We start from the raw sequence: 23,655 nt of genomic DNA, 5'->3' as shown, positions 1-23,655 counted from the left end.
ACTAAAATACTACTACCTCATAACAACTGACTGAAAAGTTCACAAAACATGAATTAGTATATGAATGTGTTCGTATTTAACAAATGAGGTTAGAATTAAAAATATTAAGTAAAAAATAGCTAAAAGACGAAGCTGAATATATTTGAATACGATCTGGATGTGTTTGCCAATATTCGGGTAGCAAAATTCGAAAATTTTGCATTTTTTGACAAGTTGGAAATGTTTTCCTGTTATAGGAACATGTAAAAACGTAACCATAAACCAGGGTTGGCAAAATTCTTGTTTTTTTTAAAATAAAACAAAAAAGCATGTTTTTTTTATTACTTTGAAAAAATACATGTTTAAAACAAAAAAAAACTATTTTTAACAATTTAATTTTGTAAAGATATTGGAATGTATGCATGAATAAAAAAATTGTTGAATTCTTTGAGTGCGCTGAACCCCCACTCATTTTCCTTTATCGCGAATGCGCGTTATGTATTCTCTATTCCACAGTTTGGACTGCCACTTTGCTATTTGAATAGCAGATGCACGTGCGCCTGTTTTATTTTATTATTTACATTCCTCGTTAGTGCTAGTCTATGAATTATGTGGTCTCTGGCATATCGAGTGCAAAAACTTTGCATAAAACTTGTTGATATCACATTTACGTTTAAAAAATATAAAAAATGAATACAGGTGATAGGAAAAAATATATGATTTGGAATAAGTTAAATTAACGTCGAAGGTAAACTAAGAGTAAAGTATAAAAAATGTCACAAAGAAATGGTCGTTGGTAGCACGAATGAGAAATCACGTGAAGAACTGTTATATTTTAGAAGAAATAGAAAATAAAAGTAGGTTTCAGAGGCATTCTGAAAATTAGTAACAATTTTGAAGTCGCTCAATCGCAAATATAAAGATAAATAGGATGTTAATATTATTAACTGAGACTAAGAGGCAATTTTATATTATACCTTACTTACCTATACTGATAAAAAATGTAATATGCAAATATTATGTTCCATATTTTTGTCTGTACAGTTATTATAGTCCACAGTACAGGCCCCCCCTGGAAAGTTGATTACCACATAGTTTATAACTCCTGAGGCGCTTCGTTTTGACGAGTCTACCACATATTTCCTCTGTGACTTCTCGATTCCTCCGCTTTTCCACTCGGAAAAGTCCAAAAACATGGCAATTTCCCGGGGTCTTGAAAAGTCAAGACCATATCTTTTATTTTTAGCTTAAGTAACTGGCAATTTTGTTGCAAATGCCGATTTAAATTTGTCCGACAGAAATTCTTCCGACAATAACAGGGTATTGAAAATCAATTACCACATAGGTAATTTTTAGTAAAATTAATTGTAAATAATTAATTCAGTCAAAAAGTATTGTTGTCCAACAAATTTCAAGCCGCGTTTTTTTAGTCCGACATCTGGAAATCGGAATTTTCACGGAGTATGAAAAATCGTTTACCACATATCTAATTTTCATTTTTTCCACTTTTAAATTTAATGTATTTAATTGTGATATAAGTGTCCGACGATTTAATGTCCGCAAATTATTAAAAAATCAATAAATCAATAAACGTGATGAAATTTAATTTTTTCACTCCAAAAATTTCATATTTATAAATGGTTATTAATTATTATTATGTAAATTATTATTTGTTTCAAATAAATAATTATAATATTGCTTATTTTATGCTTAAAAATTTAAAAGTTATAAACAAATGAAGTTATTTTTGAGGCGATTAATACGATCTTAGTGCATAATGCATTATTTCTAAATAAATTAATATTATACTTGATATAAAAATCCTTTTTTCTCTTTCAAGTTTTCATTCGCGTTTATTATTTTTCTTTACAAAAATTTTCCTATTTTTCTAAAAGAAAATCCCAAAACTTTTGTGCATAATTTTTTTACACCATACATACTTTTTTGAAATTGTTTAATTCTTTTCTCGCTATTTATTTGGCTAAATTGAGCATATAGAGATTTACAATTACAAGAATAAAACGAAAAATATATACAGGGTGTTTCAGAAAGACCTCCCATAAATAAAGGGGATGATAGTACGACAAAAAATGAGAATTTTTTGTCCTATGAACTATATGTCTATCTCCTCTTGTTTTCGAGATACAGAGACAAAATAAAAATTTTTAAATAACATTTTTATGAAAATTTCCAAACGGTGCGAAATATTTTTATGAAATTTGGTAGTCCGGGGTTTTTAAGGGTGCCATATACGCTAGTCTAATTATTTTTTTGTATACTTCATAGAGGGCGTAGTTATGCTACATTCTTATTACATTTTAAGTTCTATTTTTTTTAAGGTTAGGTTTTTTACCATTCGGGCTCCAATTTCTATTGTACAATTTTATTTTCCAAAAATAATGTACTCTTGAAAGAACTTCCTTATGTGGACTATTTTAGAGAAAAAAGGCTTTTAATTAAACTCTTACAATATTACACTATAAAATAAGTGAGTTTTCTCAAAGTAAGCTTGAGCTTTGAGAAAAGTCACTTATTTTATACACCGTAATATTGTAAGAGTTTAATTAAAAGCCTTTGTTCTCGAAAATCGCCCACATTAGGAAGTTCTAAGAGTACATTGTTTTTAGAAAATAAAATTGTACATTAGAATTTGGAGCCCGAATGGTAAAAAACCTAACCTTAAAAAAGTAGAACCTAATATGTAATAGGAATGTAGCATAACTAGCGCCCTCTACGAAATATATAAAAAATAATTAGACCATCGTATTTGGCATCCTTAAAAACCTTGGAATACCAAATTTCATAAAAATATTTCGCACCGTTTGGAAATTTTCATAAAAATGTTATTTAAAAATATTTTGTCGCTCTGTATCTCGAAAACAAGAGGAGATAGACATATAGTTCATATGACAAAAAATTCTAATTTTTTTGTCGTCCTCACCCCCTTTATTTACGGGAGGTCTTTCTGAAACACCCTGTATTGTATATTTATATGGAATTTTGCTTAATACATGAAAATACCTTATTAGAAATTATAAATACATTTTTTACGAAATTTTTTTCATCATTTTTTGTCGGACTGACGATTTGCGGATATATTTTTGTCGGACATTACAATTTTTGCTTATGAAAAACACTTTTCTATCGTTTGTTAGTTTTGTCCGACATGTGGTAATCGATTTATCATACCCCGTGAAAATTCCGATTTTCAGCTATCGGACTGAAAAAACGCGGCTTGAAATTTGTTGGACAACAATACTTTTTGACTGAATTAATTATTTACAATTATTTTTACTAAAAATTACCTATGTGGTAATTTTCAATACCTGTTATTTTGGCATGTTTCGACCGGTAGACACGCCAATGTCGGAAGAATTTCTGTCGGACAATATTAAATCGGCATTTGCAACAAAATTTCCAGTTACTTAAGCTAAAGATAGAAGATGTGGTCTTGAGTTTTCAAGACCCCGGGAAATTGCCATGTTTTTGGACTTTTCCGAGTGGAAAAGCGGAGGAATCGAGAAAAGTAGCAGAGGAAATATGTGGTAGACTCGTCAAAAGGATGCACCTCAGGAGTTATAAAGTATGTGGTAATCAACTTTCCAGAGGGGGCCTGTACTGTGGACTATTACAGTTGTCTAGTTTTTATAAATGCTGAATAAAGTACTTCAATATCTCATGTTGTTTAAATAATTAAAAAATCATGTTTTAAACAATTGTTTAAAACGTGTTTAAAACGAATGTATATTAAACAGCAGTTTCTGTTCTAAACAAATAGAAAACATTTGTTTAGAACATTTTGTTTAAAACATGCCAACCCTGCCATAAACTAACTATTCCTTCTATCTGACAACGTAATAATTCCCTGTAGTAATCAGAAAGTGATCATAATTTATAAAATACGGAGTAAACTCCTCGATAATTATTTTATACAAGTACCTACGACATAAAGCCCCATATAATGAAGTGTGTCGAGCTGTTTGAAAAAGCGTACGTCACGGGCTATAACATCCTCTAGATGTTCTGATTAGTAGGGGTTGTAAATATCACTGACTCTAACCCACAAGGGACGTACGTATCATTATAGTAGACTTTATAAACTATTATTTTAGTCTGAAGTCCCAGCCCAAAAATATATGTATATATAGCAGATATGCTTGGTCGTGACTTATTAACAATTTATCTTCCTTCGGTGTAAATTCAGTACGAACAAAGGATACCATGTGTTGATTACATACAGTTTCAAATGGGCAATGAAGTTTTACAAAAATATTTTATCAAAGTACCGTAAACCGCACCTTTCATTCAAGTGAGTATAAGAACAAAATTAAATAAAAATAAAAATGTGTTATAGATGTCACTATTTGTTATTTACATGAAATTGTAATATATGCAGGGGTATTCACATGACATTCTATCCCTTTATCTTATTTGGCATTGTATTTAGAAGAAAATGATAAAAAAGATTGAAGTCTTAAGAAATTTCTTGTGATCACAAAGAATAACATATAAGAAAGGAGGAATTTTTTTATTACAATGAATATATACATAGGTATATTTGCTTTGACAATTTGCATAAAATATTAATTGACCTTCCACAATGGACAAACTCAAAATTGACATGATACCAATAGATATTTGTGTTTTTCCGCTATTAAATTCATTAAACAGATCTTTAAATTTTTTATTGCGGAAAAAACATCCTATAAAAGGTGGTTTATAATAACTCCAATCCGTTGTAGACAAAGGACATTTTTTTAAACAAAATTGTTTTAAGGGAAAATTTTCTGATATGCAAGAAGTGCTGATTTCACCTCAATGTAATTTTCCCCACGGGGGACTTTGGACGATAAAGTAAACAACGAATAAGAAGGAGAACCAAATAATTTATATTACCTAAGAGAAAAAAATACTGAACTGAAAGTTAGTACTGTCAATGAGATGGATAATAAGAGTATTATAAAAATTCGATATACCTATCCTTTGTGTAGAACAAAATGAAGGTATTTAAAAAAATCTTTATAAGATAAAGGTTTGTTTAATAAATTTAACAGCGCACACACACGTGCACACGCAGATACGCACACACGCATTTATTGTGCAGATTTGTAAATAAACTAAAATATTGTGCAAACTGTCAAAACAAATGTATAGATATCATACATTATTATTGTAGCAAAAAGAGAGGACTTCAAAAAAATATACGGGGTATATCATACAAAGAAACATTTTTTTTTTAATTTCGTAAGAAAATGTAGATAAGATTTTAGTATTACTATTTTTATGAAGGTTATTATTGGAGATTTTTTTCTATTCATAGGTGAGAAAACCACCGAAGAATAATCTAGCTATTTTGGTGTCTCCCTACAAACATGGTGCAGGTAGCAATAACCATTTAAATTTCGCTCAGACACACCATGTTTTTAGACGTCAAAATAGATACATCATTAATTTATCGCATAGGTACTGATGAGAATTAATAAGTTTTGCTAACAATTGATCTTAGCTGTTTAATAGATATCGTGAGTGTAATTCAATGCTGGTCGGGGTATTATCCCACAGAATAGTTGTTTCCCACATTATTATTACTTAAAAAAAACGAAAATACAAAATAAAAAACTAAATGTTTGAACCCCTTATTGGTACAGGTCTTAGGCAAATGTCCGTATTACACAGTGGAAAGCGTGGCGTTGCATGTACAGTGCATCTTATTGAATGTCATGTAGGATGTATTAATTTATTATTAACATTAGAAACGTGACCACTTTTTGAGAGATCTTCAGATCTAAACAGATGTTCGTTATTTTTAGTTTTGAATTTAATAATCAAAATTTTGGTAATCTCTGTAGCGTCAACATTTGGGCGTTTTCTAAAATATTATAATTTATCGTATAGATATTTATAGATATAGAAATATAAAGTTAGTTAAACTTAACTAAAAACAAATGCAGTATTATACAAAACGTTGGTACCGTTGTTTATAGCTGACTATTGAATAAATTCATTAGTCCCTAAACACTTGTTCAAAAATAGGGTGTCTTGATTTTTCTTGTAGAACATATTTCCAAATACTAGGTAGGTACATATTTATTTAAATTACTTGTTCTAAAAACATAAAAATTAAATATCTATAAATATTTAAAATATTTCCCATATGAAGGCACAACTGACATGTATTTGTCTAATTATGAGTAAGACCGGTGCTTTGTTAAGGTGGCTAGAAAACAATTTTTATTTTATAATATAAATAAAAAGTTTTTAGACCATATATTGTAAATTATTGTATTTTACTCTTTATTAAGATATTAAGCTAATTCAAACACATCACAGCAAATCAAGTCAAACAACATACATCAAACCTTACAGACAAGATAGGTAGCTAACTGTTGGTACTGCAGGAAACAACTACTTACAGTCCCAACTATTATTGAATTACACCACACTAGTACTAACTACACAAGTAAAAAATAATTATTCAAAATAAAATGAAATGTTTAAATAATTAATAGAAGAACACGTATCTGATATGATTACATTCTCAAATAATCATTTAGAGAAACATCCTATATACTTACTCTCACCTTTGACAAAGTTTGATCACGGAAAAAACAGCTGCTACAAAGAGATTTTTTTGTTTTCACATTTACTTGGAATTGCTTCATCAGGCAGCTTCCCTTCTTAATAAAGACTAAAAAGGTGTGATAATAAAATATATGTATTTATGAATGAAACTTAGTAAGAAAGGGCAAATAAGAAAAATATTTTAGATAGAACAAACAATTATAATCTATATAGGTATATAGATCATTTTTGACAAACGTCGTTTTTTTTTTAAATGTCATTATGTTTATAATTTTAATTTATATATAATTTTTTATGTTAATCAGTAACGAGAAGGGTACTCTTACAATTCGTCGGATTAGTGGTAAGTTGTAACAGAAACTAAGTTTTGAGGTTAATAATATTTTATTTTGAAGAGAAACTCGAAAATGACCACATCCGCTTGCCTGTCCACTGTCCAACCTACCTTTATAACATGATTTTAATTTGGCTCCGCAACAATCGTTTGTCGATTAAACTTTCTACAACCACTTTTTCTAAGAGATCCATGGCCCTTTTGATCCTACCTAAGTTTGTCTGTATTAGTGACATCCTCCTCGCTGCGATTCACTGATTTGAACCATCTCCGTATTTATTTGAATTATTTCCATTGTGATGATCGAAACAGTACAAAAAACTGTATATAAATAAATAAAATGTGCACAGATAAGATGTAAACAGGTGTATATGCGACAATTGACAAGAATAAACATAAATGTCACAAACTAATATATATGACAAACCGTTAGTATCTCTTGTTGGCCCTAGCCAATTGTCTAGCCTTTGAGAGGGCCTTACGGAATTCAAGACAAGCCCCTGATCCCGAAGCATATCCCTCCTTTTTGCAATTTTTGCAGCATACTACAATTTCTGCTGGTGTGCCCCCAACAGCGATAACATTGGTTTACTTCTTCCAACACCAGACAGGAAATAAGCCTAATTCTAATCTTCCCAACCTTTAGCAGCGATTTTGCTTTAACCGGCGGTAATCCCACCCTAGTTACCACCTTAACACGGCCGCATCTCATCCAGCCTGTACTTGCTTGGGTCCATGTCAATCTCCCTTGATATTGCCTTCTTTGGTAACCAAGTCGTCTATATCTTTGATGACGACTATCTTGTTCTGCTTTCCCCCCATAGGTTTAACATGTTCACTTCCCACTAAATTAAAGCTCCAATTTAAGTTTCCCTATAGCCTCCTTGTCCACTTTGTCCATGACTATAAGCAAGCCTTCCTCCTAGGATTTTCTTATCGTTCTTCTACCCTTTGTCGCGTCTGAGATTGGGGCCACCGTGTCCTTCACTTCCCTGAGGAGTTCCGGCAAGCTACTCCCCTCTTTTCTTACAAGAACTGCTTCCGTGGTTCTTGGTTTGGGCTTGACCAGGCGTTCGACGTAAATCAGACATTTCATGTCCGCATCTTTGAAGATGATCTTAGCGATTTTCCTCATCTCACAGCCATTTTGGTCGATCGTTGGTGGGTACATTGCCAACCTCTTCCGTCCATCCCGCTACATGCGCCCTCTAATACTGACCAGGACCTCGTACCCATGTGGAAAATTTATTTCAACCTTGTACACCTACTTGGTTGACCCTTTCAATGGGTCCCTCTCTAGTCTTCCTGATTTTTATAGAGAGTGCAGCTAAGCTACCCTCCACACGAACCAGCACGCCTATAGGCGGGGCAGGTCCACGGAGACGGCCTTACATAGTGTCACACATAAAGTAGAGAAGGCCCTTCAGTACAAGGAGCACATCGCCTATCGTGGTCGAATGGGTGAGTTCCGCATTGAAGGAAAGGAAAGTTAGTGCAGTCATGGATGACTGTCGTAGGGACCTGGGAGTGGGAGGGGGATGCCCTCAAGGCAGCTGCCTCTCCCCGCTTCTATGGTGCCTAGTAATGGACGGTCTTCTGGAACGCCTAACCTCGGAGGGATACAGTGATGCCCAGGCTTACGCCGATGATGGCGTGGTTCTAGTCGCGGGCCGGTTTTTGGACGTGGTATGCGACAGAATGCAGGGAGCCTGTAGGATCATAGAGAGGTGATGCGAGGAGATGGGGCTCTCAGTCAACTCAAAGAAGACTGAGATGATCCTATTTACAAGGAGAAGGAAGATAGGTGATTTCAGGGCTCCAACCATGTATGGGAGGCCCCTGACTTTGGTCAGGGAAGTCAAATACTTGGGGGTAATCTTGGACAGCAAACTGTCGTGGGGGCCACAGGTTGAGATGATTACCCGGAAATCAGTGGCAACCCTCTGGTAGTTAAGGAAGGTAGTTGGCAAAAACTGGGGACTCAATCCAAGGGTGCTTCACTGGGTGTACACGGCGGTGGTCAGGCCGAGGCTACAGTATGGGGCCTTGGTCTGGTGGCCGTGTGTGGACCGGGTGACGGTAGCCAGGAAGTTGGTGAGAATCCAGAGACTTGCCTGCTTAGGTATTACAGGGGCAATGAGGACGACCCCAACTGCCGCGTTAGAGGTCCTTCTGGGGCTGCCGACCCTTCCTACATGGATTATGAGGGAGGCGATGGCGGCATACCTTAGGATAAGGGACGCCGGCGGTTGGAGAGCTAAAGGACGCACTGAGGGCCATGCTGCCGTGGCCCTCAGGGCGGAGAGGGACATCCCAATATCCGCCATGAGGGTTACGGAAGCAGAGGACCGGCTTAGGTTAGGAAGGAAGTATGTCACCACTTCCCCTCGAGAGAGCAGTGGAAGCAGGATGGTGATATGTTCTCCCCGGGATCCCTAGTGTGCTATACTGATGGATCTCGGGTAGAAGACGAGTTTTCAGGAACAGGAATTTATCTGGAAGGCAGCGGCATCCAGGAAAGCTTTTCACTGGGTATGTATGCTACAGTCTTCCAGGCTGAGGTTTTTGCTATTTTGATGGTAGCAAGCAAGGAGGAGGTAAGGAATTGTGCAGAGGAGAAGATTTTTATCTGCTCCGACAGTCAGGCCGCGCTCAGAGCGGTTAGCTCCCCGAGGACTAGGTCTGCCCTTGTCCAAGAATGTGGAGACGCTCTAGAGTCATTGGCCAGACGAAAAGAAGTAGAGTTGGTTTGGGTCCCAGGCCATAGGGGCATCCCTGGTAACGAGAGGGCGGATCAATTAGCTCGTCTTGGGTCCAGGGACCTGAACCAATCTTAGGTATCACACGAGGCAGCATTAATGCTCAATAAGTGGGCCTATCAAACTTTAGGTCTGGATTGGAGGAGAAATAGAGGATGCAGGCAGGCTCATAGTTTTATACATGGACCTAGCAAATCCAAGACAAGATGGCTGCTGTGCCTCAGTCGAAGAGCCCTAAACCAAATGGTAGGGGTTCTGACAGGCCACTGCAGACTTAGGAGGCATTTAAGCTTAATAGGAATTGAGGAGGACCCTCTATGCCCGAAATGTGGCGAAGGGGAAGACACCCCTGTCCACCTTCTGGGACAGTGTGCAGCCTTTGGGAAAATAAGACATAAAGTCTTTGGTGCTGATGAGCTGCAGGGGGTTGAGGTGAGAGACCTTCCATGGACCAAAATCCTGGCGTTCATTAGGGCGGCCGGGTAGGTTCGAGGAGGGTCAGAGGCAGAGAGTGGTCAGGTGATGGGACGGCGGGGTAGGCAAAAAGGGCCCACTTGTGGCCTAATTGCCAGGCTGAGGCCGCCCCTATACTACCACTACTACTACTAAGCTACCCTCAAAATCAACGGCATCAGGGAATCTGTTTAAAAGAGCTCCTCTGATTTCGTCGTTGGCGTTCCCTTCCGCGTCTGGCTCCGTCAGGATGACTAGGCCCGCGGACCTGTCAGCCTTGAGTGGCAAGTCCTTCTCACAAACGCCACTTTATAGAAAGCTTCCGGAAGTTTATAGTCCGCAAGGCTTTGGATACTCTTATAACCTTTGACCCCCTTCATCCTCTCGTCGTCGATCACTCAGATTCCACTCTCACTGATATTCTTTTTAAGGAGTTAGCATCCATCCAGGCCGTCAGTGTTCTTAGAGTCGCCGCAGCCTTCTTGATTTCTTTTTTGTGTTGCGCAACATTCACAGTGATTTTTATTTCCTCCTCCACCTTTCGGATGATGCCCCCGATCCACCCCGCCGAACCCCTTTTTGTATGGAACTCTCAACTTTAACACAACCTAACTCAACTTTAATCCAGCCTAACTCAAATTTAACACAATCTAACACCATTTTAACCTAACCTAACTCAACTCTAACACAACTGATCACAATGTAACCTAACCTAACTCAACTTGTATATGATGCCTGCTGAATAATAATTTATTTTAATAAAAAAATAACTACTCTTGCTCAACAAATTATGTACTCTCAATATACTACCAATAATTAATTAATTCATTTGCTATGTTAAAGTATTCAAATATGTTATTGGCAAATGAGCATAAAACTTAGAGGAATAAATGTTTCTATTTGTTTTTAAAATAAATATTTTTTATTTTTCTGCTATTCTTACAAAAATATATTCGTATACCTTATTTCCGATGATCACAGATGAATGAGAGTGGAAGAACTTCAATGATATCACGAATTGCAAAGGAATGATCGATGAAGGACGTTAGAATTTTTAAAAATTTTTCTCGAAAACTACGTTTGACCGCACAAAAAATAACTTCCCTCGAAAATAGAGGGATAGGTAAATTTTTGTGACGATTTGAGGTTTTTACGATATAGTAAATAATTACCAAATCTTGCACTCTATTCAGGAGTTCCGACATTTAAATTATTCTATCTCTCATTGTGTCATACTGGTGCTGTTGCTGTTACTGTTGCCACTAATACACTGAATGGATATGTGCTCTAAGACCCGCTCAGACTCTCTCTCCCGCCCACCTCTCCCTGCTCAGTACAGAGTTCAGTAATATGTTTTAGTGTATTTAAAATATATAAATAAAATCTTGTCTCTGTTAACAATAATGTGATATATAGCATAGATATTCTACTTAGTGCAGCGTAAATTAATATTGTTATACTTATTACAAAGAAATTTTAAGCTAGATAACATTAAATCGTTAATTCTACTGTAGCCATACGGCTCCAAGTTAATGATAATATTATTAGGTGAATAGGACTCCATCCATCTCTTTTTTCCAATTCTTTCACGAGCACCGGTGCTAACACATTATTGACTATGATATCGTCCATTGTATAGTAAATTGTATCATAATGACCATCATCTAGACCGAGCACGTGAGTCACAGTCTACTTGACTTGGAATTTTCCGCTCCTCCGAAATTTGATAATAGGAGTGTTGAAATTTAACATGAATGTAATACAGGATGGTATAATAATTCTTTTGAAAAATCCAGTTGTCGTATGGGTACGAATCTGAATTTAGAAAAAACCTACGAGCCGACTGGAAGCAGAAATTTATGAACCTAGATTTCTCAAACTGTGAAGAAGTCTTTATACTCCACATATGTACGTTTCTGTTTAAGTATTTAAACAATTTCAAATGTCCCACATTAGCCACCGATACATTCCTCACATTCTACAAACAATAGCGTTCATATCCGTGGAGTTGTAGATAAGTACCAGCTCCTGCCTCAAATTTACGATAATTTTCTGGAAATATGCGAATTCGATGAAGGATGCTTACATCGAATTTACCCAACGGTGAAATGATCGACACTCCAGCCGAGATTTTCCAACACGATACTTTCGTTTTGACTGATTGAGTTCATCATCACGGTCATAAGACCCTGATCTATCTACAGGAGTATCATCAAATCGTATCGGATTTTGTGGAGCAGCAGCGAACTGCCCATCCTTTCGAATTTTACCATCGTCGAAACGAGATATCAGCTTTGCACAGCTCTGATACACATATAATAATTCGAACCAATATGCGTATTTTATTACTGAATATGAATCCGGATTCATCGTTGTTCACTTGGTTGCTGTATGCGGACTGTGAGAACACTTCTCGAAATTTACCATGGCATTTTTAAAGAACGGTTTCTCCAACACATTTAAAATATGTTAATTAATTGCGACGCGACGATGCACTAGTACCTTGTATCTTAAGAGTACAAAAACTTGCAATGTGAACCCTTTAAAAGTCACAGGCAGACTAATTGGTTCGGCTCCAGGTGCTGCTTTCAAAGGGTTTTCACTGTGAAGAAAGTCCAAAGCCGCTTTGAATATTAAATTCCACTGTTCTTCAGGTACAATCTTATGGTGATTACTTTTTCACTGGAATTGACCAAAATCGACATCTTGATCCACTATTTTAGCTGTTTAGCTGTTTTAGCTCTAGAAGCATCGCTTGTTGACTGGCAGGATATTTGCTGCATAATCTATTGGCCTGGAAGGACGCTCGGGAAAAATTCGTTTATGACCATTAATGAAACTTTTAATGGTCCACTTTTAGGTTGTAAGATTTGCAGTTTATTTTTTATTTATGAGCCGTTATTCCAGGTTTATTATTAACTAGATAGAGTCCTTATTTAAGTTTGTACGATGCGATACTCTACTCCAGCAAGTCGCGGTTCGTGTGCAAATGACTCCCATCGTAACTAGTGTGTCAGGTGGGAATCGAAGCGACAAATCCAGACCGCAGAGACTAGAAACAGCAGTTCGTAATCAGAACTCAACTCCAAGAACCAGCAATAGTTTCAGTCATAGGACACAGGCAGACGAGTAAGATTATTTTCCTTTACTTATTTATCCGATCCTACCGAAGTACAAGTTCCAAAAGATTTATATGCTTTTAAGAGTAAAATTTCTGTGGCCCCGAGAAGAATATTCTCGGTAACTTGCAGAGTCCACCATCCCTTTTCCACCTACATGAGAGCACCATTTTCAGGGAGCCTTCGGGTTTACTGTGATAAATAAACACTATCTCCGAGTTGTTCGTGTATATAGGATACGTATATTTTTCATTGATCGGCTGTGATAAACACCTTCCAAGATCGATTTTACCTAGATTAAAGATAAATGATAACACTGACTACATAATTAGAAAAATAAATAATAGCATTTTGTATAATTATCTAATGGAAAACATAGATTCATAATGCTCATGTATGCTTGTGAAAGTACAACAATTGCACTGAAGCAAAAAGGACAATAAATAACAGAAAAAGATTTTCAATTGTCAAGGAAACCAGGATGACAAATACGAGTGGTAAAAAAGACAAATTGAGACAAGCTATGGGTAGAACAACCCAATACATTCTACCAAATTAAAAAAAATCTTTAACAAAAAAGTTCTTCATATAAATGACATGAACAATCAACCAGTACACGGAACGCTTGAAATATTGAAACAGAGACTTGCAGTTTACTTTGCTTAAAAACATAAATAATCAAATGAAAGAAATTTAATGTTTAGAAATAGAGAAAAACAGTTTTATGACATGATGCAATAGAACTGATATAACACTACCAAGTAAAGAACAAATAACAAAGTATTTGAATAACATATGGGACAGTCCAGTACATTATAATGAACATGCTAAATGGTTAAAAGATGTAACCAAGAGACACAACGTACCCCAGCGCAAGTAGAACATTTCATCACAGACGGAAAACTGACATCGATAATCATGAAAACATTATAATCGGAAATGTCCAGGTGAAGACAACATACATAAACTGGTCCAAACAATTCGTACAACTAGAGCTCACACCAATAATGATAGGTAAAATATTCTTAAAACCCAAGAACGAAGAAACACGAAATCCTGCCAGTTATAGACCGAGTACATGTTTGCCAACACTATACAGGGTGGCATAAAAGTATGGGAACCCCAAAGAATCTCGCGAGATATGCATTTTTCGGAAAAACCAACCATAGGGAAAGTTAGGATTTTTCCCTGGCTATTCAATGGTGACCATGCCATGACCACTGACCACTGACCACGTGGTCATTATTGGGTCAAGAAGATTTTTTAATGGGAACCAACCCTTTTTGACCTCGGAAATGGAAAGAGCGTAAAATTTTACGTTCAGATATGAATTTGACCATTTAAAAAATTTCCAAATGGCGGCGAAATCAAGATGCCGGACGAAATTTTTGAAAGTTAACCGATTGTCACCAAATTTTCATATTTTAATGTCTTGCTTATATTTAATAAACCTACACAATAATTTAAATATATTTATTATGATTTAAGTAATGGTAGTTTATTTAATATTTGTCTTTTAGTAGATTTCACTAAATTAAATATTTTAACTTCATGATTTATTCTCACATCGATATACTTTTCACATACAGTCCTCACAAGTTCTTATGCATATTTTTAAATACAATCATCAGATTCAAAAAGTGTTTTAATACATGATACACAATTTTATTTTTCTGTAGCTTGGGTGTACTGTTGTTAGTTATTAAAAATACATATTATTTTTTCTGTTTCTTAAATTGTCATTTTCCTTTTTTAAACGACGTTTATCTTCTACGGGTTATCTTTTTTTTTTGTTTTTTGGAAATGAAGGAAAACCCCCTAACTTCATACATATTTTATTTCTTCTTTCTTGGGGTATCTTCACTAAAATGTTTATATAATCCTTTTCGTACTTTTCATTATCCGTAATATTCAAAGTTGACATCGAAGATGTACTGCTTAGGTCAGAATATGATGACTGCGACGTGGTAGGTTAGCTGATAGGAGACGTAAAAGAATCTGAAGATTGGGACTATTCATGTTCATAAAAAACTATTAGTGAAGATAATATTATAAAATTATGTAGTGATCATTAAAATGTTCACTAAGTATTGGTTCATTAAGTATTTTTAATAGCCATCATGAAAATAAACACCAATTGTGACAAAAAACTAATTGTAAATAGCCAGTAGATAATAATATGAGCCTGTATATTTACATCAGTTAATAACGTGGGCACTAAAAAACATGAAGCCAACACTGGAAACAAGTGCACGTGAGATGGAGAATGCTGCGGAAGCCGTCGAAATGCCATAAAATATTTTTATATTATTACTTACCTAAGGAATGAAATTTCAGCACTATTGTGATCAGATCTGCTATTACAATCGTCAACGATACACTGCCCCATGATTGCACAAATAAAAACAATATATTTAATAAAATACTAACAATGTTAACACAGCGAATGTCTAACAGCGACTGAGAGCGCGAGTCTGGCTGGGCTGAAGTTGGGCTGATGGTTGACTTCACCGGCTTGCCTCTACAGTTCAGTCTATTTTATCTATGGTGTCAAGTATGGAAAACATTTCTGATTGTAGTTTATTATTTAAGATATCGCAAGTTGAGATCTTAAAATATCGCAATTTAAAAAAAATATTGGACAACTTTTACTACCTCGCACGTAAATGAACGTTTTCGCCCACTGTGCCCCGTCTCAATCCTTACATACTCCTTTGATGTAATAAAATGGTCCAAAATAAACTTAATATTAATATATTAACCAGAACACAACGAAAAATAGAAAACTACACCCCAACTCATGTAAAGAAGGAATAACATTAAGTAGAAAAGAAGAGGAAGAAGAATAGACTTAAAATAACTGAACGTCACACAGATAAAATTCTTAAGATCATATTGCCATAATAAAGAACATCCATTACATACAGTCCCAAATGATAAATGCAGAAAATTCCATTTATTTGTTGAAACAATCGATCATATATTATCGGGTTATAAACTATTAGCAAGTGTTGAGTATACAAATACGTATGCATATTACAGTAGTATGTACCTAAAATTATTATATATGGCAAATTATATTGTCCTATCAGTGAACTTTCTGAAACGTCATTTTGTTTTATGAAGTTTTCCTCTACCTGTTTGCGGAAATGTAGTAAACTTGACATGAAAAAATGAAAATAATAATGTATCCCTTACCTAATTCAAAATAAACAAAATAACAAGATTTAAACAAAACATTTCTCATTTCATCATAACTGTAATATTCGTCACTGGAAAAGAGTCCATATTTGAATGATCATGTAGTCCTTAGGAAACATTTTAAGAAAGAAATGTTGCCCTTATTTGTTTTGGTGAAAAATAGTTCTGAAAGTTTATCGCAATGTGATTGTTATTACTTCCACTTATTCTAGACAGTGCAGTTAGTACTCTACAATGATTATTTTTATCTAATTAGATTTGAATGACGTGTTGTGTAATAATCTAAATTAAATATATACTAAATTACAGCCGATTTAAAAATAGAGAAGCCAATTTAGAAGAGCCGCTTAATTTATTCTTACAAGCAGAATCGTTCCTGAATGCTTAACTGCATTATAGAGAATTAGTTAATTTACACAAATCATCAAGTATCCAATATAGAAACGGGAAAAGAAATTATTTACTTATTTATTTTCAAAAGGTATGAGATTAATTAAAATTAATTTATCATTACATTTATTGTAACAATAGTAGACAGAAAGAGGAGTTGCACTGCATAAAAAATATATAAAAATTCAATGGAAAATGTGTTTAAAATAGTTTTATTAAATGTTATAGATAAAAATATATCTATTTCATTATTGGAGGTAAATATGTTAATTAAACGATACAACACTGTAAATGGAGAATGTGATGTCTTGCGAACATATAATGCAAAAAAGTTTTCTCAATCGAGTGTTTCTAGCAGGGATATTCGAGTACATCAACGACGATAACTACATAATATGTAAATGTTTAAAATTTTGTATCAAAAAGACAAAATGGCGATAATTCATTTATTTTCTAATATAGCTATGTTTAATTGTATACTTAGATCATTTGTATGAACAAGAGACCTGTTATGCTTTTTGAAATTAAAAATTTGTAACAACCATTTCTACATCTTTTTTCTGTGTAAACAAAGTTGAGAATACCATAATAAAGAACCACATTTCAATTTTGATATAACTAATGATCTGTATATCATACTAATCAATATAAAATGCTTTCACTCTCTAAATACAGAATCCAATGTTTTATAAGCTGATGGAATAAGTTTTTCATTGTGTAGTTTATAGGACAGCCTATAGTCTGTTTAGAAACGAAAGAGAGTAATAAAAGCTCATTATGTATGCAAATCGTAAACAAATGTAGTACTGGTGCTTATATTCAATATTTTTATATTATGTATTTTCGGTATAGATGAGGTCTACTTTTAACAAAACTTTGTGCGATCGGACTGTACTAAATTCTAGCAGGTAGCTAAAATTTAATCCCCGACAATCCGTCTTTGTCTATGCCGCTTCAATTTCTCGGTCCATTTCTCTTACAGCATTTCAAAACATGAGGCTACTTTAAGCATCATAACCGGGTTAAGAGGGTTTTTAGTAATTCAAATAAAATTATTCAATATTATTATCAAAATATTTATTTAAATTTAATGAATGGACTTTTATTCCACACAAAAATATATGTATTTTGAAAATTCGAATTATGGTGAGTAAATGTAGTGCTGTATAAATGTACAATAAAGAAAATAAAAAAGTAGGTATATTAAAATTCATCCTCTGAATATTCTGATGAATTATCTTCGGCTCCTAGATTGATAACGATAGGTTCCACAGTAACGTCAATTAAATTATCGAGTTCCTACATTTTCTCCTCTTCTTTTTGTACATGATGTATACATCTTTGCCAGTTATCTGCAGTTACTCGTTCCAAGGAATTTTTTAACAAAATTTTCACGTTACTTAATTTAAACGTCGTATTATTTCACGCTACATCTTCTTTTACCTGCGCCCAGACTAAATCGATTGGGTTAAGTTCACAGTGATAAGGTGGTAACCGTAGTACCATTATTTGGCGATTTGTTGCCATTTCATCGATAACATATTTTTTCTGATCTTTATTAAGATTGACAAGTAGTGTCAAAAGTTCCTTTTTCACCATATTTGTTTCAAAAGAAATGTTTTTTCCGGATAACCATTGAATTATATCCAAGCAGATTTCCTCCAAGCAGTCGTAGGCGTCCGCTCGGTCTGTGAATGATAACTGACTCCTGCCCTATGATGTATCCAGTAAAATATACTAATGTACACCCATTACCTGTTAGCATTAGTGTTACCCGATAATTACCTGAAACGAAATATTAGCACGCCCATGGCAGGTTCTTATCTCGGGGTTTTATTACTCTCTTTCATTTCCAAACAGAGTATAGTGTCAATAGTGATCCCTAAATTTTTAATATTAATCTACTAATAATTTTTTATTCATTCCATAAGAATATATACACTTTTAACAATTTCCTGCATATGAAAGTTATCGTACATTTTCGTACATTAAAATCTGACTTATTAGCCTGACTTGGAGCTTTGAGGCTGAATTAGATTTGTATTGAGCAGAACAGATACTATTATATTTTACAGTAAATGATCGATCTTTGAAATATGGTATAAATAACATAATTAATTCTTTAGGAATTTTTAAAAACTCAACTTATTTGTTATAAGTAAATGATAAACATGCAACACAGGCCATTTAAAATAATCTTTTAAGACAAGAGAAGGGATGTACGCTTCGGTTTTAATTTCTTTATGGAATCACTATAATCTACTTCACACGTAATAGGTGGCATATCAAATTGTATATTTTCAACTCAAACAGTAATAATTAAATGAGGACAAATGAAATATACAAAAATAATGATCTGCTTACTCACCCGATTTTTACAGCATATGACATACTTGAAATCTTGTAGCTAATTTTTGAGTATTGGTATTGGGATCTTCTTCCACGGATTTTAGCCCTTAACTATCGTGGATATTTTGACACCCCAGTGACTAAATTGTTGTAAAAATAGTATATTCATATTATGATATACTTTTTTGTTGGTTTAGGTATTTTCCTAACTTAAGATTATCTTTAGTATAGTGGCAGTAGATATTGGTGAAAACTGTTTGTGAAAAACACACAGGGATCGGGGTGTGCAAGTACTTTACTGTACCAATTTTATTTCAAGTGAAAATCTTGCGTCGACCTTTGACTGAAAGTGAGTTGAAAAAACTCGCTCAAACCTTTTACAAGTGATGGAGATTAAGTTTCAGAAAACCCACTCTTTATCGAGGAAGATAGTGATTTTGAGTGATTGTGTTGGTGAACACAATGAACATTTATCGGAATCTGAACAGGAATCAGATTCTTCAAAATCTTCTATGCATTATGATCGATATATAACTGGAAGCGACAATAATAATGCGCGGTGAACTTACCATTACTTAAATAAATGGACACTTGATTATCTCGGAAGACTTCGATTCTGAAGTTTCAGGAATATTTTACATCCACAAATATCACGGTACATTGTTGATAACTGAATTATCCACAATTTGCAACCAGTGCCATCGCTAGCGGTGCGATCAACTGTTTGCTTTCTTCTAATTCTAAAATTCTAAAAGTCCTTTGAAACCCTTGTGAGAGCGACTCCCGCTTGTATTCAGGTCCAATTCTCTTTCATTCAATCTATCTGGTCTGTAATAGAGAAATATTTTTTGCTTTACATAAATCCATATTTTCTACGTTTGATGCTTCTTCTTTCGAAAATTATAGGAAACAAATTATTTTGGGAATACAGGCTATTCCCAATGAGTTGATTTCATTAGTAAGTCAAACTTGGACTTTTCGCAGGCGGCTGGTACGAGGTGTACGAAGTAGGTAAAGTCGACAAATAACTAGTTGCCTACCTACCTAGTATGTTTTTAGAGCACGTTTTGAATTTTTTATATTTCCTATACCTACTTAATTTTTTAAAACCAACACAAACCCCGCCCAATGAAAAATGAATAAAATAATTTAACAACATCTTTGAAACGATTTGAAGAACATTTTATGTAATTAAATATTATATATCTTCATAGATCGCCATCACGGCTTTATGCCCAAGCAACCAGTAACTATAAGTTTAATTTTTTTTTCGAAACAATGTTTTTAATGAGAGAGATAATGTCAAAAATAATGTGCCATAAGAGTAATGTTAGAAAGAGACTATTATTAATGCAACTAAATCTTTGTCACACGTTATGCTTGTGGCAAACTTTTTTAATCACGTATCTAATAATGTTGGAAAAATAGAACCACACACTTTGTTATTATAAGAAAGCATTCTAAAATATGCAAACATATGTGGTTTCTCTAAAAAAAAAGAGAGAGTTTACATCTCCGAAAAAGAATTGTTTAATTATTTCTTGGAAAATGAAGAGAATTTGCTAAAATCGTGATTCTTACTATTTTCTTTAAACAAAAGCAATAAATAAATATGAATGTTATGTGATTAACCAATAACAAAATATTACAACGATGCTAGTAATGACTATAATAATACATAAACAATATATGTTTTCAGGCGCAGTACTGGTACAGAGCGACGAGTCCAGAGTTCCTTTGGTGGCGTCGAGTGTACAAACCTCCGCCCCCAATAGTCCTCAATCAAGTATGCTCCTTCTGCAAGTACAGGTAAATAATTCATTTCGTATTAAATACTCAAAATTCAAAAATTGTTTATTATTATAAGACATCGCAAACATTACAGTTATAAGAAACAGCACATGCATATAAATTTTATAAAACATCTTCGCGAGAAAGTATGTACACTGCCGGCCCTTTGAAAGTGGACGATTTATTTTTCTAATAGTAGGGGAGCCCACGATGCTAAACAGGGATTTACTCGAGCGTCGTGGGGACCTATTGGATTTTGAAGATTAGATGGTAGAAAGAAAAAAGATTATATGATGCATAGGTACCCTGTCATCGGTGGGGGAAGCGTCTACAGGCTTTCAAGAATGTAAAAAAAAACACATGGAAATACTCGGGCACGTCAGATATTGATAGTGTATATGCCTTACGTGTCTCCGATGATGGAGATATGTTAATCTGCCGATTTGGATGGTGGGGGCGGCCGTACGGAAAGGTTAAAAATGGGGAAAAAAAATTACTCTAGCGCGTCAGATATTCAGAGGGGATGTTAAGTGAACCCGAACGAAGCTCCCATTCAAAAGACTGACGATTCGGATGTGACGCAAACTCGTAGCCAAAAAATCGCCATTATGAAATACTCGAGCGCGTCAGATTTTCATATACATGGTTCAGTTTGATGCCCTGGTCGTACTGATCCATAATCTGACGATTATTTGGAGGGGTTTTCTTAATCTGACGGTTTGAAAAAAAAATTTTTTATTTTTTTTAAATCACTGAATGTGACAAATAAAAAGCAGGGAAAATAACATGCAAATAAAAACAAATAACAAATTTTGTTGAAATTTGTAAAAAAAAAAGTTTTATTTTATTTTCTGCACACGTAAATCTATTTCTTTTAATTATAATACATATAAACACATATAATATATGCTTTCTCTGATAAAATTACAAATGATATAGAAATAAGAGATAAAAAAAATATGGCCGAGGTTGATACATAGATAGATAGATAGATAGATAGATAGATAGATAGATAGATAGATAGATAGATAGATAGATAGATAGATAGATAGATAGATAGATAGATAGATAGATAGATAGATAGATATTTATTTGACCACTGTTTACATACATTCGTACAAATGTGGTATGTCAATTTTCAGTTTAAATTTGAACTGTAATAGTATTTTACGTTACAAGTCCGGTAGGTGACTTATTACATTACGAGTTGTTTTACGGACGAGGCGACGTAGGAGCCGAGTCCGGAATAAAAACGAGTACTGTAATAACATCTAACGGCCGTGTATCGTATGATATTTTATTTCATACTGTCTTTCTATTTTTAACGAGCAGAAATTTCTATTTTTTCTTTAAAATTATCAAATTTTTGTTTGACATCGCTTGATCTGTCATTTTATAATATTGTTTGTGACATGTCTAATATCACGTTGCTAGGCAACATTTACCGGCTCTGATACTGTAATAGCTCACTTACCGGCCGCAAATGAATTTACCGGTTCTGATACTGTAATAGCTCACTTACCGGCTGCAAATGAATCCGGGAAATAGCAATATACCGGACAGTATGAAATAAAACAGTTGATATTATTATAAAAAAAGTACAATGTATAAATCCTAAAACAATTAAAACAATTTTAACAAAAATCACACAGAACATAAAATTGTACAACATGTCTACATACATTGGCACAAATTATACTCTGAACTGTAGAACCATTTCTGCTGTCATAACACGCATAAGTTAAACAACATATAAATCCTATACAGAATTTAATAAAAAACGGTATTTTTAGTTTTTTATCGTTTTATTAGCAAAAATAAAAAATACGAGTCCCCTAAATTTGTCTTAAGAATCTATGACCAAGTTTTGTTGCATTAATTTCGGGACACCCTGTACATAATTATAGAAAGAATGATAAAATATTTGATGTTTAATAACACATTAATAGCGATTTCCTGGTAAACGGTTACATTTATCGGCTTGAACAAAGAGTACATATTTTTTTCTGACATTGTTTCTCTTTTCAATAATGTTTAAATTTCTGTGATGTCTAGCAAGAGAAAAAAGTTAAGAACCAAACAAATTTTGAGTTCTAGGTAAAGTGTCCTCTAGCGGCGCATAATGAAACTTTTCTCTGACTGGTCCAATAGAGCTTCATCTACTTAGTGGGTGTGCCAAATGAGAGACTAATCGAACATGAATTAAATAAGTTATTTAAATAAAAAAATAAAAAAAAATGAACTTCGACAATCTGTAACTTGCAAACAATTGACAATTCGAAAAAAATTTTCATTACATACTGCTATTATTTTAATCCATAGAATCACATCCCGGAGTTTCCTGACGGAGTTTCAAAACAACATGTATTTCCCTGCAGCTGCACGCGCTAAACTTTATTAACGATTTTTGTTACTTCGGCTTGTGGAAATCGGCAGATTATATTTTCCCGTTATCCTTTAATTATTTCCTTCAAAATAAAAAAAAATCGACCGCGTTCGAGAATGCCGAGGTGACGTTTTTTTTTGCAACTTTGTGACCTTCCGACTGCCTTCGTCACGCTCAAATCGTCAGATTATTGAAATGCACACTTTTCAGCATGTAATTAACCCATCATATCTTAATCTGACGCGCTCGAGTATTTCTAACTATCGATTTTTTTTTACTATTCTGATTGGCTGCCCTACACGCGCGGCCTTA

General features: G+C 34.2%; 1 protein-coding gene across 1 annotated transcript in view; it reads left to right on the top strand.

Annotated features, from left to right (window-relative positions):
* The first annotated feature begins 12,461 nt into the window (after positions 1 to 12,461).
* Positions 12,462 to 23,655, top strand: part of LOC108905932 (probable nuclear hormone receptor HR38) — a 104,457-nt gene continuing 93,263 nt past the window's right edge. The window contains exons 1-2 of the mRNA XM_018709006.2: positions 12,462 to 12,507; positions 20,866 to 20,975. Coding sequence (XP_018564522.2) covers positions 12,462 to 12,507; positions 20,866 to 20,975 — 156 coding nt within the window. The remainder of the gene's footprint in view (positions 12,508 to 20,865; positions 20,976 to 23,655) is intronic.

Source organism: Anoplophora glabripennis, unplaced genomic scaffold (genome assembly GCF_000390285.2).
Source record: "Anoplophora glabripennis isolate ALB-LARVAE unplaced genomic scaffold, Agla_2.0 scaffold236, whole genome shotgun sequence".
Taxonomy (NCBI): Eukaryota; Metazoa; Arthropoda; class Insecta; order Coleoptera; family Cerambycidae; genus Anoplophora; species Anoplophora glabripennis.
Note: the sequence above shows the minus strand (reverse complement) of the source record. Positions and strands in the feature narration are given on the sequence as shown.